Source organism: Gambusia affinis, linkage group LG18, assembly GCF_019740435.1.
Source record: "Gambusia affinis linkage group LG18, SWU_Gaff_1.0, whole genome shotgun sequence".
Taxonomy (NCBI): Eukaryota; Metazoa; Chordata; class Actinopteri; order Cyprinodontiformes; family Poeciliidae; genus Gambusia; species Gambusia affinis.
In genome coordinates, this window is record NC_057885.1 from 25,303,286 (window position 1) to 25,318,427 (window position 15,142).

At 39.6% G+C, this 15,142-nt stretch overlaps 1 protein-coding gene across 1 annotated transcript; it reads left to right on the forward strand.

The window, feature by feature from the left end:
* Positions 1-10,568: 10,568 nt before the first annotated feature.
* On the forward strand, positions 10,569-13,165 carry LOC122820854 (butyrophilin-like protein 8). The gene is made up of 3 exons (XM_044098504.1): positions 10,569-10,719; positions 12,086-12,448; positions 12,553-13,165. Exons 1-3 carry the CDS (start codon positions 10,659-10,661, stop codon positions 12,738-12,740), a joined length of 612 nt encoding a protein of 203 aa, XP_043954439.1. The 5' UTR covers positions 10,569-10,658; the 3' UTR covers positions 12,741-13,165.
* The last annotated feature ends 1,977 nt before the right edge of the window (positions 13,166-15,142 follow it).

The window sequence follows — 15,142 nt, forward strand, 5'->3', positions numbered from 1 at the left end:
CCGAGGGAGGGGGCCCTGGCGGTCCGATCCTCGGTTTGCAGAAGCTCTTGGGAGGTGGAATGTCACCTCTCTGGTGGGGAAGGAGTCGGAGCTAGTGTGTGTGAGGCTGAGAGGTTCCGGCTAGAAATAGTCGGTCTCACCTGGACGCATGGTTCTGGTTCTGGAACCAGTCTCCTTGAGAGGGGCTGGACATACTTCCACTCTGGAGTTGCCCAAGGTGAGAGGCGTCGGGCAGGAGTGGGCATACTTGTTGCTCCCCATCTCGGCGCCTGTACGTTGGGGTTTACCCCGGTGAACGAGAGGGTAGCCTCCCTCCGCCTACGGGTGGGGGGACGGGTCCTGACTGTCGTTTGTGCTTACGGGCCGAACGACAGTTCAGGTTACCCACCCTTTTTGGAGTCCCTAGAGGGGGTACTGGAGAGTGCTCCTCCTGGGGACTCCCTTGTTCTGCTGGGGGACTTCAACGCTCACGTGGGCAATGACAGTGAGGCCTGGAGGGGCGTGGTTGGGAGGAACTGCCCCCCCGATCTGAACTCGAGTGGTGTTCTGTTGTTGGACTTCTGTGCTCGTCATGGATTGTCCATAACGAACACCATGTTCAAGCATAAGGGTGTCCATATGTGCACTTGGCACCAGGACACCCTAGGCTGCAGTTCGATGATCGACTTTGTCATCGTTTCATCGGATCTGCAGCCGTATGTCTTGGACACTCGGGTGAAGAGAGGTTCTGTCCACTGACCACCACCTGGTGGTGAGTTGGCTCCGCTGGTGGGGGAGGATGCCGGTCAGACCTGGCAGCCCAAACGTGTTGTGAGGGTCTGCTGGGAACGTCTGGCGGAATCCCCTGTGAGACGGAGCTTTAACTCCCATCTCCAGCAGAACTTCGAACACGTCCCGGGGGAGGTGGGGGACATGGAGTCTGAGTGGACCGTGTTCCTGCCTCCATTGTCGAGGCGGCTCATCTGAGCTGTGGCCGCAAGGTTGTCGGTGCCTGTCGCGGCGGCAACCCTTGAACCCTTTGGTGGACACCTTCGGTGAGGGAAGCCGTCAGGCTGAAGAAGGAGTCCTATCGGGCCTTTTTGGCCTGTGGGACTCCGGAAGCAGCTGATGGGTACCGGCAGGCGAAGCGGCATGCGGCTCGGGTGGTTGCTGAGGGAATACCTAGGGCGTGGGAGGAGTTTGAAGAGGCCATGGAGAAAGACTTCCGTACGGCTTCGAGGCGATTCTGGTCCACCATCCGGCGTCTCAGGAGGGGGAAGCAGTGCAGCACCAACACTGTCTACAGTGGGGACGGTGTGCTGCTGACCTCAACTCGGGATGTTGTGGGCCGGTGGGCAGAATACTTTGAAGACCTCCTCAATCCCACCAACACGCCTTCTGTTTTTTTTGTAATTCAAATTTTGATTGATTTTCTGAATATTATCTCACATAAAACACAAATACAAAACAAAAAAGGCTGGTGCACCACCCCCACCCCCCACTATCCAGGGTACAGTCATATATTATATGTATGTTACAGTGTCAATTCAAAAACATTCAGTAGTTGAGAGAAAGGTAATTGTCCGGGAAAATCAGACTTCATCCAGATACATTACTCGAAGCCATAGTTCTTTTCAATGAGTCCCAAAAGCTAACCCATTCCATGTTGTTGAGCATGACTTCATAAGAAGCTGTATCTGTCATTGATTTAATCCATTAATTTAGCTCGGGACACTTTGTGGTCTTCCAATGTCTTAAGATGATCCTGCAGGCTGTCACCAGACCGACCATCACAACTGCAAAAGCTCCTTTTGGGTTGTTTGCCATTTGAGATGGGTCTCCCAGTAAACACAGTTCTGGAGTCTGAGGGATCTCTGAGCCAAGCCAGAGAGGTCGCCGAGGGGGTCAAAAAGCTCCTCGGTGGCAGGGCCCCGGGGGTGGATGAGATCCGCCCGGAGTTCCTCAAGGCTCTGGATGTTGTAGGGTTGTGTTGGTTAACGCGACTCTTCAATATCACATGGACATCGGGGGCAGGTCCCCTGGATTGGCAGACCGGGGTGGTGGTCCCCCTGTTCAAAAAGGGGGACCGGAGGGTGTGCTCCAATTATAGGGGGGTCACACTCTTGAGCCTCCCTGGCAAGGTCTATTCAGGGGTTCTGGAGAGGAGGGTCCGTCGGATTGTTGAACCTCGGATTCAGGAAGAGCAGTGTGGTTCTGGTTCTGGTTCTGGAACACTGGACCAGCTCTACACCCTCAGCAGGTCCTGGAGGGTTCTGGGAGTTCGCCCAACCAGTCTACATGTGTTTTGTGGACTTGGAGAAGGCGTTCGACCGTGTCCCTCGGGGAGCCCTGTGGGGGGTTCTCCGGGAGTATGGGGTACCGGGCTCCTTGATACGGGCTGTCAGGTCCCTGTAGGACCGGTGTCAGAGTCTGGTCCACATTGCCGGCAGTAAGTCGGGCTCATTTGTCACCGATTCTGTTCATTACTTTTATGGACAGAATCTCTGGACCAGCCAAGGTGTTGAGGGGATCCGTTTTGGTGGCCTTAGGATCAAATCTCTGCTTTTTGCGGATGATGTGGTCCTTTTGGCTTCATCGGGACGTGATCTGCAGCTCTCACTGGAGCGGTTCGCAGCCGAGTGTGAAGCGGCTGGGATGGCGATCAGTGCCTCCAAATCTGAGGCCATGGTCTTGAGCCGGAAAAGGGTAGAGTGCCTTCTCTGGGTCAGGGGGGGTGTCCTGCCCCAAGTGGAGGAGTTCAAGTATCTCGGGATCTTGTTCACGAGATACTTGAACAAGATCCCGACAGGCGGATTGGTGCAGCGTCTGCCGTCAAGCGGGCGCTGTACCGGTCTGTCGTGGTGAAGAGAGAGCTGAGCCAAAAATCGAAGCTCTCGATTTACCGGTCGATCTACGTTCCCACCCTCATCTATGGTCATGAGCTTTGGGTCATGACCGAAAGAACGAGATCACGGAGACAAGCGGCCGAAATGGGTTTTCTCCGTAGGGTGTCTGGGCTCTCCTTTAGAGAGAGAAGCTCAGTCATCCAGGAGGGACTCAGAGTAGAGCCGCTGCTCCTTCACATCGAGAGGGGCCAGTTGAGGAGCATCTGGTCAGGATGCCTCCTGGACGCCTCCCTGGTGAGGAGTTCATGTCCCACCAGGAGGAGGGGAAACCCAGGACACTCTGGAGGGACGATGTCTCTCTGCTGGCCTGGGAACGCCTTGAGATTCCTGGAGGAGCTGGAAGAAGAGACTGGAGAGGGAAGACTGGGCCTCCATACTGAAGCTGCTGACCCCACGACCCGACCAGGATAAGAGGAAGAAAATGGATGGATGGATGAGTTTGGAAAAAAAAAAACAAAAAAAAACAAAACAAGGGTTTTTTGTAAGTAAAATTTCTGAGCAGAACCATGATCCTCTTCATTGGATCATCATGTCTGTGTTTGTCCAGCAAGTGGCGCTGTTTGCTTTATAGTAACTAACTCTACCTGGGGGAAGAGATATGATAAAGAGAGAAACAGTCTTTTTGTTTTCATGAGTTCTAAAACATCTGGTCACATCTGCCTCAGAGTTTGGGTTTGTTCCAGAATCCTCAGCTCCTCTGATGACGGTCAGAACCGGGACAAAGTCCCAGAACTTTAACTGATCCAACATTAGATGATACAGGAAGTTCTGGGAACGTCATGATGGTGGCTTCCTGGTTCCTGTTGATGTGACTGAATTTGAATGAATGTTGACCTTTGACCCTCAGTCAGAAAGAGGAAGAAAAACTGAAGTTTAACAGGAACAATGGAGATTTAAATCAATAACAGACTCTACAAATGAAAAGGCTCAAAGGACAATTTCGATATGTACGTCTTTGCATGTTCTTATCTACTCACCCCTGGTTGTATTGCTTGAATGTTGTATTGTTCGTTTTGATGTATACTAATTTCATTTAAATAAAGTTATTTGAAAAAAATAAAAAGAAAAAGAAAAAAAGAAAAGAAAATAAAATAATAAAAAAAGGAACAATGGAGATTTTTCACTTTAACAGCTGAACTCAGAAGAGGCTCAGCAGCAGATTTACAACCTCAGAGATTAACTCTTATAATCTCAGGATCTCAGCTTAAAGATGTTTGAAGATGGATTAATATTTATGTGATGTTATAAAAGTGATTCCTGGTTCTGAGCAGCAGAGAAAAGTTTCATTTCTCCAGAACTGGGAAGTTTTTTCCTGTTGTGTAATAAAAATCTGATGATTTGTTCCAGGTTCACTGTGTTTTATCAAAACATTTATCTTTATGAAACCAGAAACTGCTTTTCATCAGTTAAAGTTTAAACTAATTAAAGTATCATTTTACCCATGATGCCTCATTAAAGCTCAGCCTGTCTGGTCCCAGTAGAGACCAGTAGCCTGACTGGTTTGTTTCCTGTTGGAGATCAGAGACGTTGGAGCTTCAGCATCAAACTGGATCAGATCAGCAAAGTGACTCCATGTTGGGTCAAGTTGACCTTTCAGACAGACTTTAAAGAAAGACCAGAGGGAGAATTTATTCCTCTGGAGAATCTGAACATTTTATAAATACATATTATTATTTTATATAATATGTAGATAATATTTTCTGGTTCTGGTTCTGAAGCACTAAAGGTTCTGGTCGTTACTGGGATCAGACTGGTTCCTCCAGAACCTGCAGTTTTCCAGCTGATGTACACTGTGACGTCATCAGCCTCTCTTTTCACCTTCAGGATTATTGACAGAAAACATCCAGCAGGGGGAGACAAACCACCTGCTGAGCAGAAAAACCACATTTTAATTCAACCTGGAAAATAAAACCTTTAAAACTGATCATGAGAAGAAAACTGGAGGATTTTTCTAAATTATTAATGTTTAGATTTATTACCACAACATCCAGTCAGAGTCTTGGACCGTCTGCAGGAGAACAGAACCAACTGGACTGCAGCAGGTCAACAAACATGATGGATGGATGAATGGATGTCCACCCATCATGTTTGTCCTCATAGCTGACATAACTAGGTGTGGTCGGTTTAATCTAATGACTGATAACTGGTTACTGATGACTCTCTACTAGAATAATTTCTTTGTTTTCTATAAATAAAAACAGTTTGTGTTCAGTTCTGTTTCTCTGAACATTTTAAACTGAACTGTTTCTTTTCCTTCAGTTCAGATCAGAATCAACAGAAAACAGTTTATTCTGCATTCATCCTGAAATAACCTGAGAAAAACACAAAGAGACATAAAATCTGCTGAAACTCGTCTGACTGGTTCTTTGTTTACCAGACAGCAGCAGGTGAGGCACTGCGGTAACGACCCGACCCGACCAGTGTTTTTCCATTTCATTTGAAATTCAAAGCATGAGGATCAGATTACAGATTAAACTGATCTATAATCCGAGTCTGTATGATGGTAAAATATCAGTTTCACAGAAAGTTTGAGTCAGAATTGTAACCTTCAGTCCTCAGCAATAATTCAGACAGAAAATAAATGAAAAGGAAATAAATACGTAGCATAAAAGCCCCATATTATTCTGAGTCAGGGTTTTTCCCAGCATGCAACAGGGTCTTTCTTTATACTGTCATATATGGACTGTCTGGTCCCAGTAGAGACCAGTAGCCTGACTGGTTTGTTTCCTGTTGGACATCAGAGACGTTGGAGCTTCAGCATCAGACTGGATCAGATCAGCAAAGTGACTCCATGTTGGGTCACTTTGACCTTTCAGACAGGAGGAAGCAGTGAGGTCACGTCTTCATGCTGGTGATGGTCACCTAACCCTAACCCTGACTCAAATGACTACATGACCTCCTCTGCACCATCCAGCGCTGCAGAAGCCTGTAATTCAGCCACTGACTCAGACCAGGTGTGTAACATGCAGGGCTGTGGATCCTGAGTTCTGGGACTGAAACACTGTATGATGACATGAAATTAAATGTATGGAGGAATCATGATGTAACATGGTTGGTAAGGAAAGAAGCAGCTGAAATTCAAAAAGTTAAAATTGATAAGAGGATTACTTATGCTGAAGCAGTGAAAGAGGTGAAAAATTTTGGAAATGATCCAAAAACAAATTATGGAAAAGAAGAAGGGATAAATAAAAATCAGTGTAATGTCACGTTAGAAAAACTAATTCCTTTTCTTGCGTATATCATTAATTGCTCAGAACAAGCAAGAACTAAGACTGAAAAAATAAAAATTATAGTAAAGGCAGCTACAAAGTTTTTTAATGTCAAAGATCTGTCATGGGAAAAAATTCATGATGAACTTAGACATGGGGAAGGATCATCTGAAAATGCTTGAAGTTTAATAGCTAATGGACAGGAATTTAAAGGTTTCATAAACAATTTAAATACAAAACCAGACATAATATGTATTCAATCAACATGGCTTAAATCATCACTGCAATTTAATATTCATGGTTACTCAGTTTTACGTAAAGATAGAATAAATGGGAATGGAGGAGGATGTGCCATATTTATAAAAGAAAATATTAAATTCATTCAGCTTCAAATAATAACAGACCTAGAACTTATTGCTGTAGAAATTTGGACAAATAATGGAAATATCAAAATAATAAATTATTATAATCCTTGTAAAAAATTGGAAAAATTAAAACTTGAAACAATCCTAAGACATTGGAGAGGGAAGATAATTTGGTGTGGGGATTTTAATGCACACAGTACTTTATGGGGAGAGCAAGATGATTATAATGGAGGAGTTTTAGAAGAAATGATTGAAGAAAAAGATTTGGTAGTGTTAAATAATGGTGAAGGCACTCGGGTGGATTTGATAAGAGGGAAAGAATCAGTTATTGATCTGACTTTGGTGTCGCAAAAGTACAATAGGAAGTGATCATTATCCAATTTTTGTTGAGGTAGAAATTGATATAGAGGAAAACCAGGTAAAAAGTGAGGGAAAATGGAGATTTGGGGATGCAAATTGGGAAAAATTTAGAATAATAAATGAGATTAATATGGTAAATATAGATACAAATAAACCAATAAATGAATTGAATTTAGAAATTAGTAAAAGCATTATTAATGCAGCAAAAATAGTCATTCCCAGAAGTAATGGTACTAAAAAAAGAGAATAGTTCCTTGGTGGACATCAGAATGTTCAATAGCAATTAAAATGCGAAATAAGGCTTTTAAAACTCTTAAAAAAACTATTTGTTTCCAAAATGTAATAAATTACAAAAGGAGACAGGCAGAAGTCAGGAAAATTATAAGAAATGCTAAAAGGGATTATTGGAGGAAATATTGTGAGTCCTTAGGGAAAAATACTGCATTAGATAAGGTTTGGAATACTATAAGAAAAATGTCCGGTAAATCAAGAGAATATTTCTTTCCAGTATTAAAAGACGATGATAAAATTATAGTAGATAGTAAAAGTAAAGCAGAATTATTAGCAAGAGTATTTACAAAGATACATAGCACAGAGAATCTAAATAGTAAAGAAAAAAAAGGACGTGAAATTACATTACAGAATCAAAATGAATTATTGTATAATGATGAAGATAATGAGGACCTTATTAATATAAATTTCTCTTTAATAGAATTGAATAAAGCATTGAAAAATTCCAGTAAATCAACTCCTGGGAATGATCAAATTAGTTACAGTATGCTAAGTAATCTTAGTGAATTGAGTAAAAAAATATTATTAGAATTGTATAATAAGGTATGGAAGGAAGGAATATTACCTGACAAGTGGAAAGAAGCAATTATTATACCTATTTGTAAACCTGGTAAAGATCCTCATTCAGCTGAGAGTTACAGGCCAATAGCTTTAACATCATGTCTTGGTAAGATTATGGAAAAAATGGTAAATAATAGATTAATTTATTATTTAGAGTTGAAAGAGAAGATTAAATCCTATCAATTTGGTTTTAGAAAAGGTAGAAGTACAATAGATTCTGCATTATGTCTGGAACATGAAATTAGACGGGCTCAGATTAATAAGGAGAGTTTAATAGCAATTTTTTTAGATATAGAAAAAGCTTATGATATGTTATGGAAAGAAGGGTTGTTAATTAAAATAAAACAAATGGGGATAAGAGGCAGAATATATAGATGGATTAAAAATTTTTTAACGGAAAGAAATATAAAAGTAAAGGTAGGTGGCGAATTAAGTTCGAGGCATCAAATCGAAAATGGCACTCCCCAAGGTAGTATAATAAGTCCTATGCTATTTATTATAATGATTAATGATATTTTTAATAATATAGATAAATCTTTTGGCGTTTCATTATTTGCAGATGATGGCCTTATTTGGAAGAGGGGAAGAAATATTGAATTTGTAAATAGGAAACTACAAGAGGCGTTACATAGTGTAGAAGCTTGGGCTTTAGAATCTCAATATCTAAATCTAAAGTTGTTGTTTTTACTAATAGAAAGTTAAATATTATTACAAATCTCAAATTATATGAGAATGTTATTGAAAGGATAGATCAAATTAAATATTTAGGATTCTGGTTTGATAAAAAACTTGCATGGAAAATTAATGTTAATAAAATAGTTGGAAAAAGTAAAAAAATCTTAAATATAATGAGGTGTTTAAGAGGAAAAGAATGGGGAGCTGATAGGAAAGCTTTAAAAACAATTTACACTGGTCTAATCAGGTCAGTTTTTGTTTATGGATGTATTTTATATAATTCAGCTTCAAATAGTTTACTAAAAACCATAGATAGAATACAATATCAAGCATTAAGACTTTGTTGTGGAGCGATGAAAAGTACCCCAATTTCAGCTCTACAAGTTGAGATGGGTGAGATGCCGTTGGAGCTCAGAAGGAAACAATTAGCCATAACTTACTGGGCAAATATTAAAGGACATAAAGAAAGTTATCCTCCATATATTATGTTACAACCTTGTCAAGAAAAAGAAAAAAAGCAAATAAATAGTTTTGGATGGTTTATAAAAAATGAAATAAGAGAGATAGGATTAAATCATAGTTTAATTAATCCTGTGATTGTTATTCCTGTTATTCCACCATGGATAATTGAGCTAGCGGAAGTTGATTTTAATTTACTGGAAAAAGGAAAACAATTAGAAAAAAGAAAAAAAGAAAGAGGTGGAAAATTATATAGGAAAAGATTTAAAGTCATTTATTCATTTCTACATTTGTTACCAATTTTGGCAGGACTTGTCCTCCATACAGCATATTACAGGTTTTCATAAAGAGTTAAATAAAATTTAATTGTCTGTTTTATCTAATATTTGTAACTTTTTATCTGTTTCCTCTTTTGTCTGTTCATCTGCAGATTATTTTTAAAATGTTAAATTCAAACTCTGTAAATTATTTACATGAAACCAAATCTGTATCTTTGTAAATCTCTTCCAGCCTGTTTTTATTTTCAGATCGTCTCTCAGCAGGTCCAGACCAGATGAAGGTGTTGATGTGACACTTTTAAACATCAGGAATCATTTTATTTTCCATTCTGGATCTGAACTCAGAAATGAACCAAAAGGAGAGAAACTTCTCTGAATCTCCGTCCACCAGGTTCTGCCAAACCTCTAAAAGAGTCAAATGATGCTGCTTCAGAGGAAACAACATGAGAGAAAAGGAATCTGTGGATAAATGGACAGAGGAGGAAACAGAAGGGGAGCAAATGCAGAGGAAATATTAGAGATAATAAATTAATATGTGATTTAAAAGAAGAGACTGTAAATAATAAATAATGAAAATAAATGGAGAAAATGCAACAATGGGATAAAAACCCACATTAGAAACAGAAAGACAGCAAATGATGATTCTGGGTTTTAACTTTACTGAGCAGTGAAGCTGAACTGGGTGTCAGGTCTAAATACCTTTTAAAGACAAATTAAACAAAGACAGGAAAGACAAGAGAGTTAGATTCTTGTACTTGTGAGGAGAACAGACAGAGATGTGCTTTCAGTTACAATCTCCTACCGCTCTGAAATCACATCTGTCTGCTCCTCTCTTTTTATTGCATTCAGGATCCCTCTCACATTGGACGCTGCAACTCTCAAAGGGCGGGGAAAACAAATCATCACATAGTTGCAGCACTAATGACAATCACTATCTAGACACAGATTACTTAAACACTAGAATATTGTTGTTTCAGGCATGGGGTTGAGCAGAACAAGTTTTATGTCTTCAAGGCGACGGCTTTATAGCTATCTAACAAACAAAGGAGAGCAGAGTTTCTTGCAGGGCAATAAACTCTACTGGGAGTTGTCACTGTTATCGCTCAGGAAGGAATCAAAGTTATTCAACACACAGAAACATTCTTTATACTGAGAGTAAAAGAGTAAAAGCATATAAGTAAACATTATCTAAATGTAACTACAAAGCTACATGATACAACGAATATTTGATAATACTAGTAATACAATTTACCTAACAACTGGGTCTTAAATGACTTTAAACCAGATAAAAGAAAAAGTTTCAAACTGCAGTTTCTGCTCTGCAGATCCTAAACCAGTAAAGAAACAGGTTAGACTGGAAGTGCAGGAGGTGGGAGGAGCTTTGAGAGGAGATCAGTGTGAGCAAATATCTTTTTGTCCTCAGCCAATGAAAAGCTTGTTGTGTCATAATGCTCTGTATTTATGTGCCTTACAGTGCAGTGAAACAGTCAGAATCACACAGGCAGCAGGCGGTCTAACATCAGTCTAACATCAGTGTAACATCAACCTGAGAGGTTCTGCTAACTGAGAAACACCATGAAGAACTTCGTCTGTCTCTGGTTTGTTCTGGGTTTTGTGGATCAGTCTCTCTGTGAAGGTGAGCAGTTTAATGTCTAGTTAAATCATCAGATAAGGCTTCTATGTTGGTGTGTAAGCTAAAGCCTAGTACACGTGGTTCATTTGTTGCACTGGTTTTCCTAACTGGGAGTGAGAACGCGGCCTGTTTAATATGACCGGTATCCCAAAATGCTGACGTGGCGGAACTGAGAATCCGGTGGACATCGGAGGTGATATGTGGAAACTATCATGTGCTTAATAAACATGGATGTTTATTAAGTTAAAAATGTTAACTATGAAAAAAACAGAATAATTCCCTCCAAATCATAGAGCAGTAAATAGAGCAACTTTTCTTTTTGTTTCGTCTTTTATCGTTAAAATGAGACAACAAACTATCACTGCTGCTTTTACATCATCATCCTGTTTGATTATTCTAAATTCATGTTTGGTTTGTTGGGGGTGTTACTGGATTTTCGTCAGGAACCGGTTCTGTTCAGTTGCTTCTGCCGTGTGGCTGGACTCACAAACCGACCGAACCTGTTGGACTTTTATTTAATCTTCCGGGGGTCTTTTGTGACCCCCTGTCAGCCTGCTTATACAAAAGTAGGCTGACAGGAAAGGGGGAAGGAGAGGGAATCGAACCCTCACCGGCCGCGTTGCGGACTCCAGGCATCCAAATCTGGGTCGTGCTATCCCCTATGCCACCACGGCACGCCCAGAGCCTGTTGGACTTTTATGGGTTCTTTGGTCACAGAGGTTTGGAGAATCATCCCACAATCAAGCTGTACTCCTCTCATCTTGTCTCTCCACTGCCCTATCCACTGGTGTAGAAAACCACCAGCAGTGGAAAGTTTTCCTTCTTCAGCTGGAGCAGGAAGTCCAGGTTCTGCTGGACCTTCATCTGAACAGCATCAGAGTATCAGAACCAGCTCAGAACCAGAGAAAGGCTGGTTCTGAAGATCTGGAAGTGATTAAAACAGGTTGTTGACGATGATGAGGAGAGACAGTGGGGGGAGATTTCTCCATCATCTCCACTGGGTTTAGCTCAGGATGGTTCTGGCTGCACAGGGAACAGATAGATCCCTGATGGATCCCTGATGGATCCCAGATGGATCCCTGATGGATCCCTGATGGATCCCAGATGGATCCCAGATGGATCCCTGACAGACAGAGAGGAGGAGACCTCCTGGGGCGCCTGGTGTTTTGATGGTTGTTATGAACAATCTACAGATTTCATTATTTGATCTTAGTTAAATCTATAAGCAATAAATTGTAAACAATAATGTCTAGATCTTTCTGACAACCTTTTATGTAGACAGACAGTAACTTTAGTCTTTGTGTTTTATTGAAGTAAGAAGCTGAACTCTGGATGATGGTGGGATTTTGTTTGTTGTTTATTTTTGTAGATCCTGTAACCATCACAGCAGAACCAGGACAGAACGTCACTCTGACATGCAGATCTCACAGGAACAGCATCGTTACAGCTGTAAGGCTGACCAGAGACAACCTGGATCCACAATACGTGTTTCTCTACAGGGATGAGCAGATTGATAAAGAGCTCCAGAATCCACAGTATTTGGGCCGAACAGAACTCCAAAGTGTTCCCACCTCTGATGGAAATGTCAATTTGACTATAAAGAATGTGACAGAGAAGGACAGTGGAAAATATGAGTGTCGTGTCAAGACTGAAATAAAAAGCAACACACGCAGGAAGAGATCCGACTTTGAAAACACCATCATCCAGCTGCATGTAGCTGCTGGTCCTCAAGGTGAGTGTTTATCTCTGGATCAGAACCAGCAGCTTCCTGGTTCTGATCCAGATCAGATGATGATCTTCAGTTGGATCAGACTAATTCCTGGTTCTGTTCTGCAGGAAACCAGAATGGAGGGAACCAAGACGGGTTAGGTGTCAGTCGAAGTCCTGTTGTCCTGATGGTGGCTCTGGCTGCTGTAGTTTCTGTCATTGTTGCCATGGTGATAAAAACAGTTATTAGGAGGAAGAAGATCAAAACTCTTTCTGCTTCTTTCCCTGAAGATGCAGAGAAACCTCCATTAATCTGACTGAAAGTTGTTTCTGGATCATCATCAACTTTGTCTTTAGTCAATAACAACATGCAAATATCAGCAACAGAGACAAAAACCATGAAGATCAATAATTTAATGATCAGTTATTGTAATATTAACCTGATCAACTTGTGGTTGATTCCTGCACTAACATGTGTCCTCTCTGTTGAATTGCTACCTTGTCGTGGTGGAGGGGCTTCAATGATTGTCACCTCCTGGGGGGTTAATAATAATAATAATGATAATAATAATGATAATAATAATAATAATAGTATTATTATTATTATTATATTAGACCTGCCCTAGAGAGGAATCAGACCAAAAGCAATTCAAACACCTCTACATGTTTTAGTGCAGTTTTGGAACCACAGATAATAAAATGATGTTAAATTATAATTGGAAAAATTAATAATGTATTTTCATTTTCTCTGAGTTCTTATTGACTAAAGATGTTTAATCTGCTCTAATATTTTATCTACATGTTCATAAATCTGCTCTTATTTTATATCATTATAATCACATAACTGGATCATTTAGTTAATTCAATTAAACTGATGTATAATTTTCATAAATAATCTTTATGTATTTATTTGTAAATAAATTTTTACCTCCTTTGGGGAATCAGAGCAGGAAGTTTATTATCTTCATGCTCTGATTTATAACATTAAGTTATTTAAATAATGTTATAAATCATCATGTTAGTTTTATTCTGATCAGTTTTATTGATATTTTATCTCTTCTATCTAAACTCTGTAAATCTAAAGCATGATGTGACCTTTATGTCTGACCTTTAACCTGAAAGATAAAGTTGTTCTGAGAAAGAAAATATGTTGTTATTGATGAGAATTTAATGTAAAAATATTACATATTATTTTTGATAAAAAGATTTCTGAATTAAAAGTTAATATTTTCACAAATACTGATCATGTTTCTGGTTTTATGTTTGTCTTGTTTTTTTATTCTGACTCACATTTCAGGTTCACTATAATAAAATTATGAACAGTTATCAGTTCATATTTTACACCTTAATGACCAAAGTTATTAATATATAATGTTAATAATGGAAGATAATCTGGTTTATCAAGTTTAAATAATTCAGTTCAATGTGATCCAAACCATGAAACCATAGAACAGATGAAAACAGATTCATGTGACGTTCAAAGTTTAAATATGAAGTTTCAGATATTTTAGTGAAGATATAAACATGTTTAAAGTCAGAAGATCTTCAACCAGCAGCAGGTTTTATTGAAATCATCAGTTCATTATTCTGGATCTGATCATCTGATCAGTGAATTATGAACTATCAGCAGAATTTAAAGTCTCTCAATGAAGGAATGTAGAACTGGTTAATGTAGAACTAGAAGGTATAGAACTAGGTGGTGTCTCCATCCTCCTGGTTCTAGTCAGAACTCCAGAGTCAAACTCTGGAGTCAAAGCCACTAAAGAAAAACTAAAGCCTGGATGAGTTTCTCTGATCTGAAACTTTAGTCTCTGGTTCTGGAAAAGTTCTGCAGCTGGGAGAAGATCCACTGTGGAACCCAGGGGTTAGAGGTCAGAGGTCAGCCTGATCTCTAGTTTCCAGCTGGAAGACGTGAAGCTGTGCGTTGACTCTTCAGATCCATAACTCTAGATCTATGACTCTAGATCTATGACTCTGGATCTATGACTCTAGATCTATAACTCTAGATCTATAACTCTAGATCTATAACTCTAGATCTATAACTCTAGATCTATAACTCTAGATCTATGACTCTAGATCTATGACTCTAGATCTATAACTCTAGATCTATAACTCTAGATCTATAATTCTAGATCTATAACTCTAGATCTATAACTCTAGATCTATGACTCTAGATCTATAACTCTAGATCTATAACTCTAGATCTATAACTCTAGATCTATAATTCTAGATCTATAACTCTAGATCTATAACTCTAGATCTATGACTCTAGATCTATAACTCTAGATCTATAACTCTAGATCTATAACTCTAGATCTATGACTCTGGATCTATGACTCTAGATCTATAACTCTGGATCTATAACTCTAGATCTATAACTCTAGATCTATAATTCTAGATCTATAACTCTAGATCTATAACTCTAGATCTATAACTCTAGATCTATAACTCTAGATCTATAACTCTGGATCTATAACTCTAGATCTATAACTCTGGATCTATAACTCTAGATCTATAACTCTAGATCTATAATTCTAGATCTATAACTCTAGATCTATAACTCTAGATCTATGACTCTAGATCTATAACTCTAGATCTATAACTCTAGATCTATAACTCTAGATCTATGACTCTGGATCTATGACTCTAGATCTATAACTCTGGATCTATAACTCTAGATTTATAACTCTAGATCTATAACTCTAGATCTATGACTCTG